Source organism: Acartia tonsa, chromosome 11 (assembly GCF_053477335.1).
Source record: "Acartia tonsa isolate MP-2025a chromosome 11, ASM5347733v1, whole genome shotgun sequence".
In the NCBI taxonomy this organism is placed as follows: domain Eukaryota; kingdom Metazoa; phylum Arthropoda; class Copepoda; order Calanoida; family Acartiidae; genus Acartia; species Acartia tonsa.
In genome coordinates, this window is record NC_137270.1 from 6578434 (window position 1) to 6599959 (window position 21526).

The 21526-nt window shown below is 29.5% G+C and overlaps 1 protein-coding gene across 2 annotated transcripts in view; it reads left to right on the forward strand.

Annotated features, from left to right (window-relative positions):
* The window catches only part of LOC145331745 (uncharacterized), a 355671-nt gene that overhangs the window by 321703 nt on the left and 12442 nt on the right, over positions 1-21526 (forward strand). For both annotated transcript variants that reach the window (XM_080176576.1, XM_080176578.1), the window contains 4 exons: positions 13241-13364; positions 13866-13930; positions 14534-14653; positions 14971-15117. In XM_080176576.1, the coding sequence (XP_080032702.1) occupies positions 13241-13364; positions 13866-13930; positions 14534-14653; positions 14971-15117 (456 nt within the window). The remainder of the gene's footprint in view (positions 1-13240; positions 13365-13865; positions 13931-14533; positions 14654-14970; positions 15118-21526) is intronic.

Below are 21526 nucleotides of genomic sequence, written 5' to 3' on the forward strand. Positions count from 1 at the left end.
ATTAACATTTATATTTAGAAGTATAACGAAAATATTCTTTGTTTTTTTTGAAATAGGAAAACAGACTCATGTTGCCCTAAAACAACAAATAAATGGTAAAATAAAAACTAAACTTTTCAAAAATTAAAACAAAAAACATTTCATTGTTAATTTTTACTATCAGAAATTAGAGGCAATCTTTTATTTTTTTTATCTCTTTAGGTAATCACTTTTTTATACATATTTTTTTTATGATTGGCTAAAAAACATATCATTTACAAAGTATGAACACCAGTCAAAATGTCAAATTTATAATTGGCCCAAAAAGAAAGCAATTTAAGAAAATGAGACTAAAAGAGACTCTCCCTAAATTTTTTCTTTGATAATTATCATAATTTACAAAATTAGAAAGAAAATTATTACTTTATTTTTCTCCTTTTTTTTATACATTTCGTTCATGGTTTATGTCTGACATTGTTTCTGAGCTTTTAAAAACAAATAGGTTTATATAGTGTGCAGCATTGAAAAACATGCACTACTATGTAACGCAATTTTGATAATCAAATATTGACATTTTATCATTACATTTTTTTTTAAGATTTGCTATTTTTTCTTATAATTTTTTGAAAATAACTTTTTTTGGCCATAAAAGAGATTATTTTGTTTTAAACTTATTTTTCTCTAATTACATGAAACGTATTAAATTCAGAAAAAATAACCAATTTTTGAAAAAAAAATATTAGAAAATTGGGGGGTATACAAAAATTATGTAAAAAATTACTAAAAATTTGAAACTTTTTATTTCAGCTGCTTGACAGTAACCTTTCAGTCGCTTTTTAAGCCGCTAATTTACAATATATTTTTTTCAGTAAAAAAAGTATCTTACATCAATTTCAAGGCGGCTGTAGCAACTTTTTAAATTTCAATCTTCCATTATGTATTGACTTACTTAAATTACTGTAATAGAATATCTTGTTACTTAATCGTTTTAAGCATAAGGAAAAAGGATAAGAGGATGAATACTCATCCCCTTTTTCATGGTAAAATACTACTTCCCCATCCCTAAATTTAGAAGCAGACGAAAATCAAAAACCGCCCAGGGCTTTTTGTAAGTCAATCATAAATAATAATGTGAATAAAAAGAAAAGCGATATTTAGCAAACAGCCGTGGGCGGTCAGAATCAGCTGAATGTTCATTATGAAAAAAATGTCCCCCTTTTTAGAAATAGAAGGATTTATCTTTCATGAACAAATTTTTTAAAATAAAAATAAAATTCTATGTAATTTTTAATTAAAACATTAAAACGAAAATATCTAATCTAATATTCTTGCCCTAAATATGGAAATAGTAAAAAGTAAAAAAATATTTTTTAAAATAATTTTTAATCCTCCCAATTGAAAAGTAGTGGAATAGCAATAAATTTTAGCGCGGCAACAGCGCTAAGTAGGCCTATTTTCGTCTTCTAGTTGCTTCGATTCCTCTCTTTTATTTTTTTCTCTATGGTTTTAAGTTAATATGTTAATGAAAAATGACTTTAAAATCAAAATCATCAGGGATAAAAGGATAGGACAATAGGTAATAAATCAGTCCTCTTCATACTTATCATGTGTTAAATTAAGCGTTAGGTAGATTGTTAAACATTAAGGTTAAAAAAGGTTGCATATTTATTTTAAAGTTATTGTCCTCTTCCTTCCTGAAAATTGAATAACTATATGTAAAGGCCCCCTGGGTTATTTTACTTCGACGATTTGACGTTTCTATGTAGTATCTAAGTTTTAATAGCGCAGCTACTATACAACTTTATTGTCAAAATTTCTAAAGAATCTTAGGAAAGATTAGAGCAAGGAAACAACATTAATCTACATCTCTTTCCTTCCCTCAATAATTACCAGCTTTGCATATAAAAGAATAATTTTGCTTGAAAGTAGACACATCCATTTACACAAAGTTGTTGAAAATCTCATTTATTTTGAAAAACGATTATTTTGTGATGATCCAATTATCTTTAAGTTAGAAAATATTTCTAATTGGAGATGAAATTTAATGGTTTATGTCGATTGTATGGCATTTGATGAAATAGGTGGTGATTTTTAAATATTGGGCAAAAGCGGCTACGCCCCTAGACACATCTTTATATAGAGGTCTGTAAGATTGAAACTATTAATTATTAATGTAGATTAAAGAAGAAGTAAAAAGGATTTTTTTAATGAGTGGGGAATTTTTCTCTCCTTCTTTCCCTCTAAATAGTTAGAAAAAAAACTTCATTAGACTTCTTAAAAACTTTGCTATACAAGAAATCCATATTAAACTTGCAGTTAGCCAGATCTTTTGGCCGACGAACATCCTGTAATTTATGTTGATATAATAGTAGTACAATAGTGTGAATCAACGCTCTTCGTTAACTCTATTGCTATAGAAATAAAATAACATAATTGCGATTCAATTCAATAAAAAAGATTCCTAGTGACCTTTACAGCTTGTTTTTTGCTTGTACTGACTGAATTTCTACTGTAATTTATGGAAAATTTATTTTATAATTTAGCTTAACCCATTTCATTGTGTCTATTGCCTTTTGGCAATAAAGATGTGTAGCAAAGTTTTTAAAGATTTTTTTTCTGATTTTAAAGATGATGTTTTATGTCATCTAAACCAACATAAATTTATATTCATAATGTAATTATTAGAATAACCTTATATATTAGTGATTCGTAATGTTGGTCATTGATGTAAATATCACCCTAATAGCTTTCAGAATAGCTAAATTATGCTAGAAGCTAGGGGCCCAGTCACTAATTCGAAATAAAGCACTATAATATTTTTTGTTTTATACACATAATGCCCTTGCCCATAGGGGGAAGGGGTTATTTCACTTCAATACTTAATATTTTGTTTGATTTTATTATCTTATTTTTTTTCTAGGCGCAGTCAAAGCAAGGTTTGATTTTGCAATAACAAACCACAAAAAAAAGTTTGTTTGAAAACCCAAAACCCCAAAAAACTGCCCCTAGGTGTAAAAATGTGAATGACTATTATTAAGAAAGTCAGCCACAAGCTGAGGTTTTTAAAACTTTCGTAATTCAATTTCACAGTAAGATTTAAGCCTGAAATACCTCTAATCCTTATAATTTCATAGACTTTTAAAAATCTGCCAAAATAAAGATAATTCAATTTTATATCTAGTCCATAATTTTCACTCTTTTTACAAAAGCTCAAAATTTGTATTTTAGCAAATTGGATTTTCTGCCCTACTCTAACTATTTATGTCGCGCACCTGACATAGCAGCAGTAGGAACCATTTTTAACGTCTTTAGTTACGACGCGGTGTCGGACCGAGATTCGAACCTGTCACCTTCCCGACGACGAGCGGATGCGCTACATGTTGAGCCACGGTCGCGGATGCTGTGAGTATTGGTGCAAAAAATATGACGTAACAAAAAAAATTAGCCAATGAGAGGCCACTATAAATTTTACCATTGGTCAATAACGGCCTCTCATTGGCTAAATTTTTTTTGTTACGTCATATTTTTTGCACCAATACTCACAGCATCGAAAATTGAATATTGAATATAACAGCCATTAAATGACAATGAATTATCTATTTTTCAAACACAATAACTTTTTAAAATATAGAGCTAAAATTATTTCTGCCGTTCTTTTAAGATTCCTTTGGCTTTGTTTGAGTAATATTTTAATATTATTATTTCTACTAAACCCTTGAATTATAATTATTTTCTTACAAATCTTTATCTTTTTGTCTCCCATTCGAGTATATTGTTATAAATGTAGCTTTTTAGTAGCGAAGCTACTCTATAATTCACTTTGTCCGTCCGTCCGTCAGTCCGTAACGCTATGGGGGAAATGGGATTTACTCAGCTCCTATAAAAGATAGAATGCTGAAATTTTTTGACAACATTCCTATCATTAAGGAGCACAATTAACTATAAAACATCATTGGCGGTCAGAATGCTTTTTAGCAGGTTTTAGGCTATTTTTATATTTTTCACATTTTTCTCCATATCTTCAGTGTTTATGGACCGATTTTAAAAATTTTTTCAGTTACAGATATCAAAATTGAATTTCCCATCGTTTAAAGAAAACAACCATAAAGGCCTGACTGTCTTTTTAGCAGGTTTTAGGCTATTTTCATATTTTTCACATATTTTTATATTTTTCACATTTTTCTCCATATCTTCAGTGTTTATGGACCGATTTTCAAAATTTTTTCAGTTATAGATATCAAAATTAAATTTCCCATCGTTTAAAGAAAACAACCATGAAGGCCTGACTGTCTTTTTAGCAGGTTTTAGGCTATTTTTATATTTTTCACATTTTCTCCATATCTTCAGTGTTTATGGTCCGATTTTCAAAATTTTTTCAATTTTAGATATTAAAATTAAACCTCCCGTTTTTTAAAGAAAACAACCATGACAGCCAGACTGCCTTTTTAGCAGGTTTTAGGCTTATTTGTTCACTTTTCTGCTTCGCTACTTATGGATGTTGTCATCCTTGTTAAGCCTATTTTTCTTTAGTTTTAATCCAGGGATGTAAAAGGATTAAACAATGGCCAATAAATTGATGATGATACAGAAAATCCCCCCTTCTGTAGATAACAATTAGTGGTTGAAACGTTTAAAAACTTAATAAACCAACCAATCAAAATTCAATGTTATTCCCCAAAGTTATTGAGCCAAAGAATATAAAAACATTGTTATAAAACTTTGGGGACTAGTGGAATATACAGTAAAATGTCCCCTAACTCGCTAAAAACTTTCCTTTAAGAAAAACTTTTGAAAATTATACACAAAATAACACCAAAAGTTTTGCCATTTTTGGTGACTAATTGTCTCAATGCGAATACTAATTAGACCTAGTTTGTTCATATTCTTGAGCTCCTTGCATCTAGGGGCTCTGTATTCGAACCATATGTAGACTTTTATCTTTAGATAAAATAGCCTAAAACCATTCTGGTACCTATTTGAAGCTTTCCTAGAGTGGGGAAGTCAATCGGTTCGGTATTTATTACGATCTTAAGCTATAGACAAAAAAAAACTTACTATTTTATATAATAGGACATGCAAATATTATTTGCAACATTTACTGAGCGAAAATCTATGCACACATTTATTATCTATGTCAACGTTGTTCCAACATTAATCAAAAATGTTTCAGATGGTACTTAACGAATCATATAAAAAGAGAAAGGTGGAAATATAAATTGTCATTTTGAAATTTCGCAAAGTTGCAAATATGCAATGATGTAAAAAAAACTGTTCTAACATTCCTTGTGGCGTGCTCTGGTAATTAAGTTTGTAATTTACTATCATAAACATGTAGGGTGCATCAAATATTTCACACAAATTCGTGAAGATATGATAAGTTACTTACGCTTTTTGATTTACCTATCTGTGGACAACTATAAAAAAATTTCCTGAAACTTGTCTGAAAAGTATAAAAACTAATTCTGCCATTGGTAAGCTTTAAATTTTAGAGATCCACCTAATCCCTTTAAAGCCAGCATACTTAGAGAAACCGGACATTGAAATGTAAATTAAACTTATACCCAAAGTTTTTAACCACATTTTACATTCGTTGACTCAAAAACTTTTATTGAATTTTGATTGATATTCCAGACTATTAATGTCCAAAGTTTATAACTTTAATTGCATTAGGGTTAATTTTGTTTATCATTATTGGGATTTTTTATCTATATATCGTCCATAATATTATAGTGTAAGATCCATACTAAAATACCGATAAGAGGGGCACCCTATTTTCGGAGACACCAACCCTTTTAAGATTTAAATAATTAATGTTTAACATGGCGAAGGAACCCACGACCTAAAAATTATAAATAATAATATCCGGGTTTATTAGGCATTTTGGGATAAGTTACAAGTATGAATATGTCCATTAGTAATGAAGCTTAACAAACTTCATAAAATGTTTTTTTTGTTTGTTTTGTAGATATTATGTTGATTGCTATGATTATAAACTAACGGCGTTGCCCCTAGAGGCCTATAGCGGCACGTGAAATGTTTTCTTTTCAAAATATGTTAAGATCAAGCATTAGAAGCAACAAAGTAAAGGAGTATTATGTTGGTTTAGTGGTTTATTTATTCACTTTTTTACTTCACAATCATGTAAAAGTACACTTTACTATACCATATTAATAAGATAAATTAAAGCCATTAGGAAAATAAATATGATGTATTTAAAAGCCATGCCAAAGCCGTGGTGTGCAATGGTTCCGCAAATTCCTAAAAAATAAGACAATAAAGCAGTGTGTGTGTTTTCTTTTTTTAGATTGTTTATGTGAAAATGACAGTTAGTTTGGAAACTGCTAGTTTGTAAAAGTACCCAAAGTTTTAAGCCAGCGAATGAGTTGACGAGTTTTTAAAACTTTGATTATACTAAAATTTACAGTTCAAATAACCCTATCTTCCTTAATGCTAACGATTTTACAATGTATCTCGGAAGTGATATCACATCTTAATACATAATTTATTAGGTACTTACATGCCAATAACATAACTATGTACTGCTTTCTCTCATTAATATAGTTTTACAACAATATTTAGGTTTTTCTCTTTTTTTCTATATAGGGTATATTAAAGCAAAGAATAGAGGAGTCAGGGGTTTAATAACTTTATGTTAAAGGGGCAGGGTTCTGTGCCGACCTTTAATTCGGTCTTTAAATATCAAACAATGGCGTAGGAATATCAACACAGATAACTCGCTACAAACAAATAGAAAGCAATTGGCTAGCAGGCAAAAAAGGTCCCAACCACTGGAACCAGGTAGTTGTCTGGGTTATACATCTATACTCATAAATTTATATTCAATCTTTGTTTAAACATTATTGTTTTCTGTCTGCCCAAATTTGTTATTTTAATTATTTCTTACATATCTGAATTTGTTGAATTTGACAAATAATCAATGTAAAATGGCATTTTATTGCCAAAAAACTAGATTTGACTTTTTGTTTATGAGCTATATTTATGATTGTATATTTAAGTTCTTTTGTGGTTTTAGGCTATTTTATGTCTTCAAATCATTTTGAAAAATGTCTTTAGAGGCTAGATGCCAAGCCGCTTGTCATATATAAGGAAGTATCATTTAATAATTTATTTATTTATATTTTAATAAGGTTGATTAAGTTGCTCACAGCAAGTAGCATATTAACCCATGAATTATGAACAAATAATCTAATAAACAAAACTGTAATGTTGTTATTATATCGACTTATTCATTATTTTCAACTCTTATAATGTTTTTAGAAAGACGTAAATTGGTCATTTGTCAACTTTGGCCACTTTTAACTGTAGAATTTTATTCTTGGGGGTTTATATAAGGACTATTTATACACTTCTGAAGCTTTTTATAGTGCCTATACAAAATGACGTGATAGTGGCCTACCATTGGTCAATTAAATTGTATTAAATAGCGTCATTTTTATAGGATTATATAGAGGTTCAAATAATATTTTTCAAAGCTTCGCTACTATAGGTCCTGATAATTTTTTTTCTAGAATAATTATCCGTCCGTAGGTTGCTTGGGTTAAATGTTACTCACATCATTAAAAACTTTAGTATCATTTCAAATTTATAGCAAGCAAATATGAAAGGACAATACAGAAATTACTTTTGTATGCCTTGTCCAGAAAACAGGCACAGTTCTTACACAGTCTGAATCTCCAGACAAAGTTTGCACAATCAAAGGTTTCACTGTCAAAACTGGTAGTATTCTATACATACTAACTAATCATGTTCATGTTTTAGTCTTATTAAAATAAAAGTGATCATGACTTACATATTATAGTCTTTTGTTGATTGAATAAAAGCAATTTAGTAAAATCTTTTTAATAAATATCCGAATATAAGTAGCAATGCACGTTAATTGATTTAACTGGCACAACCATTTCCATGAGCAGCGTATTATTATCAAATAATAATTAGGGATTTGGGGATGTGGCAATGGACGATAAATCAATCTTACATTTTAAGTACATGATAATTTTCTGTAAAAAAAGGTGAAACAATTTATTATATTGGGAGTCTCTTCTTTTCTTGTTTATATAGAAAACTAGCGGCTCTTTGTCTAAGGGGTATGGAAGCTTTAAAAATAGCTTAAAACCATCCCACAAATTCAATTTTTGATTACAATAACCTGACACTTTCCCGGGACCTACGAGAAGCTTTCCTAAAAGGGAGAACTCAATCGGTTTAGTAGTAATCAAATTCTTAAGCTACAGACAAAAAATACCCTTACTAATTTATTCAATAGATTATACGTACGGACATACCATAATTATAGAGTAGCTGTACTACTAAAATATACAAAAATTTACATAATATAATGTACCTTATAAATGCATAAAAAGAAGTGTTTAGAATTAGCAAAATATTTCCTGTTTGTCTAAAAGACAATATAAACAGGAAAAGGGACTTGCATTGAAAAAAAAGCTTTTATTCCTCAATTATAAAGTAGAGGCGTAACTAATAAGTAGATGAAGTAGTAGTCCTGTGAAACTTTAATGCCCTCATTATGTCAATTTAAAATTGTCTTACTTTTTTTCCTGTTAGATATAGATTCTTTGTAGTCAAAATGTCGACATATTAGATCTTGATGTAATATGTGTTTAATAAGTCAGTAATGATAACTTTCACATGATAGATGTTAGCTTTTCGCTGATACAGTACTATTATAGTACTTATTAGAATAGCGTTCCCTATTCTGTATAGTTGCCCTCTAGTGTATAGGTCATTATGTAAATAGTATTCCACGAATAGGAATATTGATTTACCATGCCCTAACTATAAACACTTTATACTATCAGCAGCAAAGATTCTCTATAACTAGAGTCGGATTGACCCAAAAAAAAGTCTGACCGCCAACCATTCCATTTTTGCATTTTATCAAGATTTCATCATATTTTGTAATTTATTGACAATGCATAATAATTGTATTTTACTTTAATTAAAAAATTGTGCTAGTATCACATTCCTATTCTACTTAAGAACTTGCTTTAATACCATTTACCCTTTATAAAAATATATAAATAATCAGAGCTTTTTATTCAATTTTCAATAACATTTTGTAATCATCCTTTTTACAGTTTATTGAGTTAGGGCTTAAGCTAGTTTTAAAGGTATTTTTGCTGCTTTAATTTAACAATGATAAAATTAATACAAAAACGTATGAAGTATTTCTTATAAGCAATCAAAGATGTATAATAAATTATTTTTTATTACCTTACTTCAATAAAAATAGAATAATAGAATAACGGAACATATAAAAAAAAGGCTGAATATCTAATCTTGTATAACTATTGAAATAAAAAGTTTAAAAGAAAAAAAAACTATTTATCAATCGGTGATTAATTGATTTTTAAACAAAAGAACGCTGAAAAAAAAAACTGATTTCCTATTAATTTAGAATATTTTAAGTAGTACAGCTACTCTATAATTATGGACTTTTAGTTCTGTATTACGGTTACTAGGTTTAGAATTTAGGTTTTTAGAAAAATATAAAAATGATATTGGTCTTAACGATAACTTGAAATTTATTAAAAATTTGTATAATATATTCGATACACAGCTTTTTGTCAATAGATTTCTTGTTTTTTAATAATTTTAATGATTTATATTGTTTAACTTGAGATTTATTTGAGAGGGGGGGGGGGTACACCCCCTTCTGCACGCCACTGTAACTAACATTGTATGAAAGACTCTCGCTTAAAATGACACTCAATTCACTATGAGCGTAGCTTTGATAAATCAAATTTAATTAATGTTTTTATACACAATCTTATATGCTCTTTTATAATCATTATATCAGGGATAGGATAGTAAATTATTTCGATTAAAATTCTTTCATGGATATACATTACAAATTTGCATAAATCTTCTAATTTGTGGCCAAAAATCATCGAAATTTAATGAAAGTCAATCTTAAAAATGACAATCTTTTACCTAAAAGATCAGGGAAATTGGGATAGAAAAATGGGCATAAATTAATAACCTCTAGCACTTTAAAATATTTCAGAAAAAATACGTTTTCTCATTCATTGACAAGAAATGTTTATTTTGACTTTTTCTAATTCGTTTGTTTAAACAAGCAGTGTACAAACTGTTCAACCAATATTTTTTGATCTATAATAGTTATTTCTTTCATCGTATTATAAAACTGGTTTTAATCTTATGATTGTACATTTTTATATTCGTAGAAAGCTGGATATAATACGATGCTAGACATAGTTTTTTCGTATGGATGAGAACCGGTTCATATCCACTGGATTCGAATGAATACGATAAAAGAGTTTTTTTTCGTTAATTATAATTGTCCTATCCCTTTAGATCCCCGTTTCAAACTGTCTAGGACAAAAGGGGATTTGCTGAAAATGGATTGCTTATTTCTTCAATAATTTCCAAATGTGTACAGTAGATAACCCAATTATTGCAAACGCTATTTTCAGCTACTCCGGTCAAAAGGAAAGCGATGTAATGTATAAACGATTTATACATTATACATTAAAAATTTCAATTTTTCAAATTTTGGATTTATTTTAGCTAGTAGCAAATATTGAGATAGGACGTGGATGCTAAGTACACTTTCGGAAACTAAAATTCAGAACATCCAAAAGAGGGTGGTGGATGGTTTCAAAGGCAGGGAACAAAAAGAATTTGGTTTTGTAAGGGTCGACATAAAGGTTATATTTTGCTCTCCCTGTCGTGCTAATCATTTGATTCATTACATTTTTCATTAATTTCCATACAAAATTGTGAATTTTCTAATATTTTTTAAAAACAACTACATATAAGATGGTTTTTAGATAATAATATGGCTTGCCTTATTTGACTTTAGTGGCTGTAAACCGACTTTAAAAGTTCAAGTCAAGAAACTATAGCAAACCAATCACTAGTAGTCACTACTTTGTAAGGCAAATGGCAATTACAATTATGCATAAGGTAGTTCCTTTCTCTAGAATCAATGTTATCCAATCAACATGTAAAATCAAATAAAAAAGAGTAAAATTGTGATATTGGTTATTTTCCGTATTTTAAGCTAATTTGAAATTTTTTGTCTTAAAGTAAAAACACCAAATTCAAAATTGTTAATTCATTAGAGTGATGGTAATTTTTACAAAATATTTCGAAATTCTTCTATCTAACACTTTATATAAAAAATAATATAATCTTGGATTACTATTTTGTAATATAGGATTTAATTTTCACCTCTCTTCATGAAGACATCTAATTATTACATTTGAAATTGAGACTAAACTGGAATCGTATTTTTACATTTACTGAATACATTTGCTGTTTTATTTTAATTTAGGCTTGTTTTGCTGCAATTCTTAGGGCTATAATCGTCTCTGTTCTTTGCTATTTTTACAACCATTACAATATAAAAAGATTCCGAACAGTTACTTGATTAATTATATGCTAGTGCATTTTAGATTCATAAGGAACTTTAGAACATTCTATTGATGCTTTTTCATTCAATAAAGAAGATGATTAAAGTGCCTCAACAGATTATGACGTCATACGATAAAATAACCAATGCGAGGCCAGCATAAATTTTACCATTAGTCAATTACAGTGAATACTGGCCTCTCATTGGCTATTCTATCGTATGACATCATAATCTGTTGAGGGACTTTAATCATCTTCTTGAATAAATAATCCTTGTTTTAAAAACCGCTGTTTCCAGGGATCTAAAGGGATAATACCATGGCTGATAAATTTACATCCATATTGATAATCCACAAAATAATACCTTCTGAAAATTATAATTAGTGGTTGAAACGTTTGGACGCTAAATTTAATGAACCAACAAATCAAGATTCAAAGTTGTTTAGCTAACAATTAAGAAAACGTTATTATGAAACTTTGGGACTAGCGTAATAAAGAGCCCAATGTCCCCTACCTCTCTGAGTTTCTTGTGTGTAAGTCAAAGATACATTACACATCCAAACTGATATACGACGGAATGAACTGAACATGCTCTAATTATAAAGTAGCTACGCTACAGAAAATGATCGTCATCCCCACTGATATTCTAATAAACATATCATGAAGTTGTATCATTAATTATTCTAAAATACACAGCTAAACTTGTAGGATTATGTTGACATACAAATACAATGGATTCAGCAAGAAATTAATCGTATTATTAAGTAGTAAGGTTTTTTTGTCTGCAGCTTAATATTTAGATTTCAACTGAACTTCCCTTTATAGGAAGATTCATATAGGTTCTTGGATGGTTTGAGGCTGTTTTATTATTAGATTTTAAGTCTTAGTGTGGTTATATACTATTTTTCTGTCCTTCCCTTCCCCTACGAATATACAGCCTTTAGCACTTGATACAAGTGTTCGAAACTGACAAACATAAACTACTGACCATAATTTCAAACAAATGTTGATAAAATAGAAACCCCACATTTTGCTAGGGACATAATGCATCTATCTGATTTTATATAATATTACAGTTACCAATGATTACAAGTATTATTTCTCATTTAATTTTATGTTTCTTCATTTAAGAAACTTTTTTTGCATTAAACTTTTCCACCATTTAAGATTAATCAAAATCTAGATAAATGATACAATTCCAAAGAAACTGTCATTTTTGACTAACCGAAAAGTTAGAGGCAAAAGGTTTTTCTTTCGGTACAAGATTCCCTCTAGTTGTTTTATGTCGGCACCATTTACTTAAATGATTGTGCATTATGAGTTTAGTCAGGGAGGGGAGGGGGAGGAAATAGCAGAAAAATAAATGTTATCTTTAGGGTTATAGTTCTACCTGAATATTAGGTGTTGGGGGGGGGTCCATACACTCATCCTCCCCTTTGCAAATTAAAAGCTACCAAAGTCATAGATGTATACACAAGAATAGAAGAAAGTATTATTTACAACTCATTTTCCCATCCCTGTATTCCTTTAATGAAGAAATAAAATTCATCTACTAAGTATAAATTAGTAACCGTTTAATAATTAACATCAAACTTTAGTTAGCTATATTTGAATTAATCTACAATCCTTTCTTACACATCAAAATCAACCAGTTACCATAGGCAGAAGTTCAAACAAAGGAACTTCCTTAGATAATTTTTTTAGATTACATGAAAGTGAGAAAAAATCACTATATTTACATCGTTTATAAGATTGAAAACCACAGAAATCTTTTAAAAATGAATGAACCAGCTTAGTGATTTACTTATAATACCTGTCAAAACTTATTTTTTCCCTTTTATTTTAGTGCATATCTACCCTGGCCTTTGTGCGTAGCGAGATGGATGTGTTGGATTGTCCAATTTGGATCATGGTTATCAATATTGTGGCCCTGGAGATGTTAAATGACAAGATGCCCTGCGCTCCCAAGAGTAAGTATAAGAGATACGGAAAGTGTCATGTGTGACGTCAAAAAAATACGTCTAAAAAAAAGGATGAGATGAGAAGTGGGAAAGGATAACCCCTAAAAAAAGATATGAATTTAAACATATTTTTATGATGTCACACATGACACTTTTCGTATCTCAAAACAAGATATATATTATGTGAGCGAACGAGATAGAAGAATATAAGTTTAAAGAGATAGAAATAGAGAGAAAGAGAGAAGACAAAGAGAAATATTTAAACCGTACAGAAGATCAGACATGGTCAATTATAGAGTAGACTCGCTTATCAAAAACTAAGAATCCCAATTTTGTATTTTTTAATTTAAAAGAACAGTAAAATGATGAAATAGAACTTACTTTTTTAAAAAAGAAAAAAATAGTTACTAAAACAACTTTAACGGTAGAGCAAAAGGGTATCGTAAATTATTAATAAAAATAGAATTTTTTCACGATATTAAAAAGCATATTAATAAATATTTTTCGTAGGTGCCCAACAGATGAAGCAGACCAACATTCAAAATAAATACAGAGTCCAGACACTAAGACCACAGGTAGGATAACATTTTCCAGAAAAAACTTCGAAACCGATTAATATCCGATGAATTAGAATCGGATTATGGACATACTAATAAATCATGTATAGCATTATATTACATGCAATTTTCAACGAATAATAAAAAAAAACATGGAAATAAAACAAGTTTTTTTTAGCTCGGGTCTTCGGTCTCTCTGAGTAAATAAAACTGGTTTCGCGAAAAGCTGTCTTTAATACCAATGCGATAAAAAAACTTTTATACTTTGTAAATAGAATGTAATCCATTGAAATCTTGTAAATTCTAGATTTAAGTAATATACCTAACATGTTTATGTTATATATAGTTTAGAGGCTATGGAAATTTTTTAAATATAGGACTTTTTCCTCCTTTTTTTAAAATGCATCATTAGAAAGCTTTTAGTTTTTATTTTTTGAAAATATGCTTACTCTTTTGCTCCATTTATAGGTAAGATTATATTTTAAATTGTATTTTAAAGGTCCATTTCTCCTTTTTTGTATATATATTAAAGCTGTTCTAGTTTTTAAAGGTATACATTATTTTTTTTTGTGATATATTTGGGTAAGCAGCTATATTTCACTTTAATCTTGAAATTTTCAGGTTCATTCTTCATCTGATGAGGATCCATATTCCCTGACTCAAAGTGGCAGCTCTGGATATTCTGCTGGAGCCTATCCTGGCACAAGGGATCCTTCACTATATCCTACAGTTAGAGTCCAGGTACAAAAATATTTATGAGGGAGGGAGTTGTGATTGGGCTGTTTAATTCACTAGTAACCAAAGTTTTATAATAACGTTTTCTAATTCAACTTTTGAGAGTTTTATGAATATTGATAGGTTGGTTGACACAACTAATAGTAATCTACATAATAGTTAAAATTTGTGTATCGTCATTGGGGATGGACATAAATTTATAAGATATTGTCTTATCTCTTTGGTTCCCTGAGTATTTATAGATAAACTGACAAATAGATAAAAAAAGACAGACATGCAAACAGAAAAACAACAACTAAATAATTTGTAAATCTAAATCTTAGGCTGGAGGGGCAAACAAGGCTGGCGCTAGGGGAGGTGGGGAAGCTGTAGGGGGTGGAGGGGAAGATGACACTACTGGAGGAGAGGAGGGGGAGGAGTTACTTGAGATTTTCCCCGGCACAGATGTTGATAACTATTACTCTACTATGGTGAGTAAACTTAGCTATGCAGCTATGGCCAAATACATTCTTGTTAAATCTCTAAATCTGGGTAGTATCATTATTTCTCTTGGGTCATTATTGCACTTATAGTGTAACTGTTATACATTTTTTTTATGTATAAAAGAAATAGGACAATGTGTAGACAATAATTTAACCTTAAAATGGGAAGAAATATATGAAAAATGAGTTATGAAAATGAAAGGTTGTAGACTAAATTTCCTTTTTTATGTCATTTTCATTAATAATTTGAAAGTGATATATTTTATTTAGTACAAATTTTGATAACTTTACATATAATGTTTAAAATCAGTTAAAATGAAAGGTTTTTAAATCATTTAAAATGCAAAGAAACGAGGATGTTTCTGCATGAACGTTTTCAGTTGGACGTACATAAATATCGTAGATATACAGTAGTTGCGCTATTTATAAGCAACAGCCAATGAATCAAAAATAATTGAGGTCAGTATGATGAAGTTTTATGACCATAGCACTATTTAATTACAACCATATATTATCTAATTACCAGGCCTGGACGTACAGAATAGATGTTCTAACAACACAGTCAATATTTTGTGCTGTAGTAATATCAATGTAATCATCATTAGAATTGCGTTGTATAGTATAAAAGTTCTAAATCTAAAAGTTTTAAACTCAGGGATCTAAAGGGATAATTCAATGGACTAAATATTGATGTACACCCCAAATCAAAATAAACAAAACCAATCTTGTGTTGACACTGCTGGTTTGTACAATCCAATCAAGTAGTAATGATTTGTTATAATATCAACGTGAATAACAGGCAAACTCTACTTATATTTCGACAATTTCGACTGGCAGGAAATACAGTTAGATTATAGCAAATGTTAGAAACATTGTAAAAACATATTTTGACATAATATTTTAATTCTAGGCTTCTTAAAGACTTCATCATATTAACTATCCAATATTATAGGCATACTAATTCTAATCATAACTATGCATATTGTGTAATTTTCAAGGTGTATGTCCTTATGTTCATGACAGTTAGAATTGTTTTATCGATTTCAAACCTTGCATAATGGTTACAGAACGATTATCCATTTAAACATATTGAATTTAGATACCAAATTTTTAAAAATGTTAATTATCATGAAATAATATAAAACTAAAGAACACTAATGTAGGGAAGGAACATCTGACTGTAAATTACACTGTACTAAAATTTTACTAACTATGTTTTCGTATTCGTGGGCTCAACAAAGTTTATCAAATTTTTATTGGTTGGAACTAAACTATAAGTGTCCAAACTATTAAGGTTTAATCTTTAGAGTGTTATTCTGTTTATATTAGTTGTGGATGTACATCAATTTATTTTCTAGTGTCTTATACCTTAGGATCCTTAAATACCTGATGACTAAGCTAAAGTTGTCAATTAAGATACCCATTTTTATTCAATATACCTCAAAATATCGAATTTCTGACTTTGCCGTTAAATTGAACCAGTCATATATCCACTTGTAAAAACCAGCACTTGATTTGATGTAGCTTGACAAGGAGACATATAATTGGTTTATTTTAGCGGCAATTTCAGAAATTCTAGAATATGTTATTAACCTTTTATTCTGAGATTTTGAAATAATTAAAGTATGCCTATAAAATATAATCCCCCTAATAATAATTGTATTATTTATTGACCAATGTGGTACAATTTTAATTTTAATAATTGCCCTAAATAATTTATAAAGCCCATTATTGCCTAACCTTTTTAAACAAGATATAAATAACGAGAGCATTGTGCAATCACATTCGCAGAATTTATCACATAAAATCGCCAGAATGGCAAATATTAAAAATGCACCAATTGCCTTTTTTTCTTTTGCTTCACTGATTATTTTTGCTATTGAGTCTTTTTCTCTACTTACAAAAACATTGCGATTATTAAAATAAGCGATATTGAACGCACACTACAACGAGATCAGACCATGGAACTAAAGGGATAAGACAATGGCCGATAAATTGAATTACATCCCCAATGATGATACACAAAATTACTCCTTCTGTAGATTACAATTAGTGGTTCAAACGTTTGGACACTCAATTAAATGAATCGAACAATCAAAATTCAGTAAAGGTCCCCATGGTTGTTAAGCCAACGAATATAAGAACGTTATTATAAGACTTTGGGGGACTAATAAACAGACCAATTTCCCCAACCTTCCTGAGACTCAGTACTCAGAAAGAGAGAGAGAGAGGGGAAGGGCTAGAAAATGAAATATTATCCCCTGCCATATTTAACTCTCGACCCATAAACAACGAAACTGGAGGATCCCATTTTTAGAAGCGTAGCTACTTTATAACCTTTGTATGTTAATGTTCATTGACTTAGGGAGTATAAAGTATAAGACAATGGACAATATATATAAATTTTTGGCAAGAGTTTTGCCACTATTAATTTGTACCAACCAATTAATTTTCAATAAAAGTTACCAAGGATTTTAAGTCAACTAATGAGAGTAGGTGTATATAAAATTTGGGAATCGGTATAATTTATAATTCAATGCCATTTGAAATATTTTTTGTTCGTTATTTCTGTGTTACTTATGGTTATTTTTTTTTACTATTTTATGCTTTTAATTTAAATTTTATTCCGCCTATTAATTTCAATAAATTAATGATACAAATTTAAGTTTTTTGTTGCTAAGATATCAAGGAATTAAAACTTGATGCTATAATTATTTTTGCAAAATTAATTTCAACTGCAAATAATTTTACACCAAGTTGGCCTTTTAAACAACCCCTGAAGTGTTATAACAAAAAGTTGGTAGAAAATAGGGATCTAAAGGGATAAGACAATGACCGATAAATAAATGTACATTTCCAATGATGATGCACAAAATTACCCATCTTGTATATTGTAATTAGTAGTTTTGAAGACTCATCTCAATAAACAAAATTAAAATTTAATAAAAGTCCCCAAAGGTCTTAAGCCAATTAATAAGAAAATGGCATACTAAAACTTTGGGGATTAGTTTAATAGTTAGCAAAACGTAAAATTAAAACTTGCGTACACTCTCGGTCTACTTGGCCAGCTTTTCTAATAATCATTGAGTCTTATCCTAGTCTTACTGATTTTTTTATCATAATTTAGTAATTGCTGCGCCCTTCATAGTCATAATTTTTCTTGTTTTATTACTATTCTACTATTTCAAAATTAATTTTAGTTATAAATTTTCAAATGTTATTGCATTTTTTCGTCTTATAAATTGCATGTAATATACAAATGTATAAGAAAATATCAAGAAGTTGCCAGCTATCAATTTTTTATCAATTTATTTTCTTACATCTTTCTTATTCAAATAAAAATTTTCATTAATTTAAATTATCCGGACTCGGCAGCCACGCACAAACAATCAATTTACCGCAGAAAATCGACGTTTTCTTATATTATTATTAGCTAGGATCAATCCTTTAACAGAACCTATATCAATTTTACGTTTTGAATTTTAATATTTGTGAAAAATTAACTGTAATATGAAACTATACATAATTTTTCAGTATAGCTGAGAACTGGTTTTAATCAACCGGATATTAATCGGTTTGGTTGGAAGCCATGCTGTAAAAAATCATAATCCCAATATAGAAGTTAGGTAATGCGATAATATTTCAATCATTTGATACAACTCATTTTTTTTAAAACAAGGACCATGTTGTTCATTAAAAGTGCAGCAATGACAAAAATTTGATAAAAAACTATACTATCATAAATTCATAAATTAGTTGTTATTTGGTGTCAATAAATCCCTAAATATCTAAATAACTAAAAAGCTTGATATTATTTGATAGTATTTAAAAGTAACTTACAGTAATAAAACAGCACACTATGATTAAAAAGAATACAATGACAATCAATTCAATCGGACAGAAAACTTGAAAACAACTATGGAGGAACTTTGCCTGAAAATTAAATTTTCTATGCTTATTAATCAACCCCATAAAATTTGTTAAGTAAATTTTGAATTTCGTATAAGGAAATGAAAGTGGGATATCATTGCTTATTTTTTTCTCTTCATTTTTCGCGCACACATATACCAGAAATCTAAAAGGATAAGACAATGCCCGATAAATTGATGTAAATTTCCAATAATGATACACAAAATTACCCCTTCAATAGATTGAAAATAGTGGTTAAAACCAGCGTTGCGGAGCCGTTTAATTTTGATGCGGCTCCGGCTCCGGCTCCTACCTAAAATTAATCATTTTTTGTTCATTATTGAATTGAGAAATAAATAATATGAAATATTTTGCTTTGATTTGATTAAAGCTATATAAAAGTAGAAGGATGTGTGTTTATTTGTTAAGTAACAATAGTTTTTCAATTTATTAAATAGAAATAGACCGTTAAAAAATGATTTTTGGCTAATCCGGAGCCGGAGCCGTTTTTAACGAAAATTACGGCTCCGGCTCCACCAAAATATGGCGGCTACGCGGCTCTTGGCTCCGGCTCCGCAATACTGGTTGAAACGTTTGAACACACAACTTCCCAGACTTCAAATTCCCAAAAGTTGAAAACAAATAAGAAAACGTTATTGTAAAGGACTAATGTAATAAACAGCCAATTGTCCCCTCTCTCTCTCTCTCTCTCTCTTGAGTCTGCACAGACACACACACCTCTACAGACCAAGACACGTACATTTCCCACGTAATAAATTTATAGGGAAAACAAGGATGACAACATCCATAAGTATCGAAGCACAAAAAATCGTCGATTGGAATACGTAGATTTAAAAGGTTTTTACTAAAATCAAGAATAGATTTATTGGATAAAATAAACATGAAACCTTGTTTTATTTTGCATGATGACGATGGTCAAAGTAAATTATATTAAAGATGCTCATAACAATGGGAAAAATTATTTTGATACAGATATCCCATAATAGTTTGAAAATTGCATCAAAATATACAAAGATATGGGGAAATATGTAAAACATATAAAAATAGCCAAAAACCTGATAAAAGGCAGTCTGGCCGTCATGGTTGTTTTATTAAAACGACAAAAAAATTAATTTTTAAATCCTTAATTAAAAAAATTTGGAAAACCGGACCATATACACTAAAGATATGAAAAAAAGTGTTAAATATATAAAAATAGCCTAAAACCTGCTAAAAAGGCGGGAAATTTAATTTTGATATATATAACTGAAAATTTTGAAAATCGGACTATAAACACTGAAGATATGGAGAAAAATGTTAAATATATAAAAAAAAAACAGCCTAAAACCTGCTAAAAAGGCAGTCTGGCCGTCATGGTTGTTTTCTTTAAAAGACGGAAAATTTAATTTTGATATCTATAACTGAAAAAAATTTGAAAATCGGACCATAAACACTGAAGATATGGAGAAAAATGTGAAAAATATAAAAATAGCCTAAAACATGCTGAAAAGGCAGTCTGGCCTTCATGGTTGTTCCTTTAAACGATGGGAAATTTAATTTTGATATCTGTAACTGAAAAAATTTTGAAAATCGGACCATAAACACTGAAGATATGGAGAAAAATGTGAAAAATAAAAAAATAGCCTAAAACCTGCTAAAAATCGGTCCGAACGCCAATGATGTTTTATAGTCAATTGTGCTCCTTAATGATGGGAATATTGTCAAAAAATTTCAGCATTCTATCTTTTATAGGAGCTGAGTAAATCCCATTTCCCCCATAGCGTTACAGACTGACGGACTGACGGACTGACTGACGGACGGACGGACAAAGTGAATTATAGAGTAGCTTCGCTACTAAAAACAAGGTCACTATGATTAATAAATAGCGTGCACTACATGTTAACATTGCCCTTTTGTAAAAGTTACAGGATGTCTTCAACAACAAAAAAAAACAGAGAGAGTTAAAAAAAACTAACAGAAAATAACGAACGTTAAAAAACAAGGATATGTCTTCAGAAGCATGGCCAACAAACAAAATAATAAAAAGAGTAGATGGACATATGTCCAATGTGTCTGACTCACTGACGGACAGACAGACAAACTAAATTATAGAGTAGCTTTTCTACTAAAAAAACACATAAATATTCATTACAATAAATTAAATATAATCTTGAAACCAAAGTTAAGGAAAAGAGTTTCCAATTATTCTAGAATTATTGAATTAAAAATGATTTATATTAGCCACAGTTTCCTAGTTATAATGTATGTAGCAAGGGTTATTATGTTTATAAGTAGCGCAGCAACTATAAATTATAATGATTTTATATCTCAGAGTGAACGAAATAAGAGATAAGACAATCGACTATAAATGGATGCAAACAAAATTACCCCTTATGTATGTATACAAAAATAACTTGTTGAAAAGTTTAGCCTTTTATAGTTTGTATAACACAATGAAAACAACTACTTTTAACACCAGATTAATTTA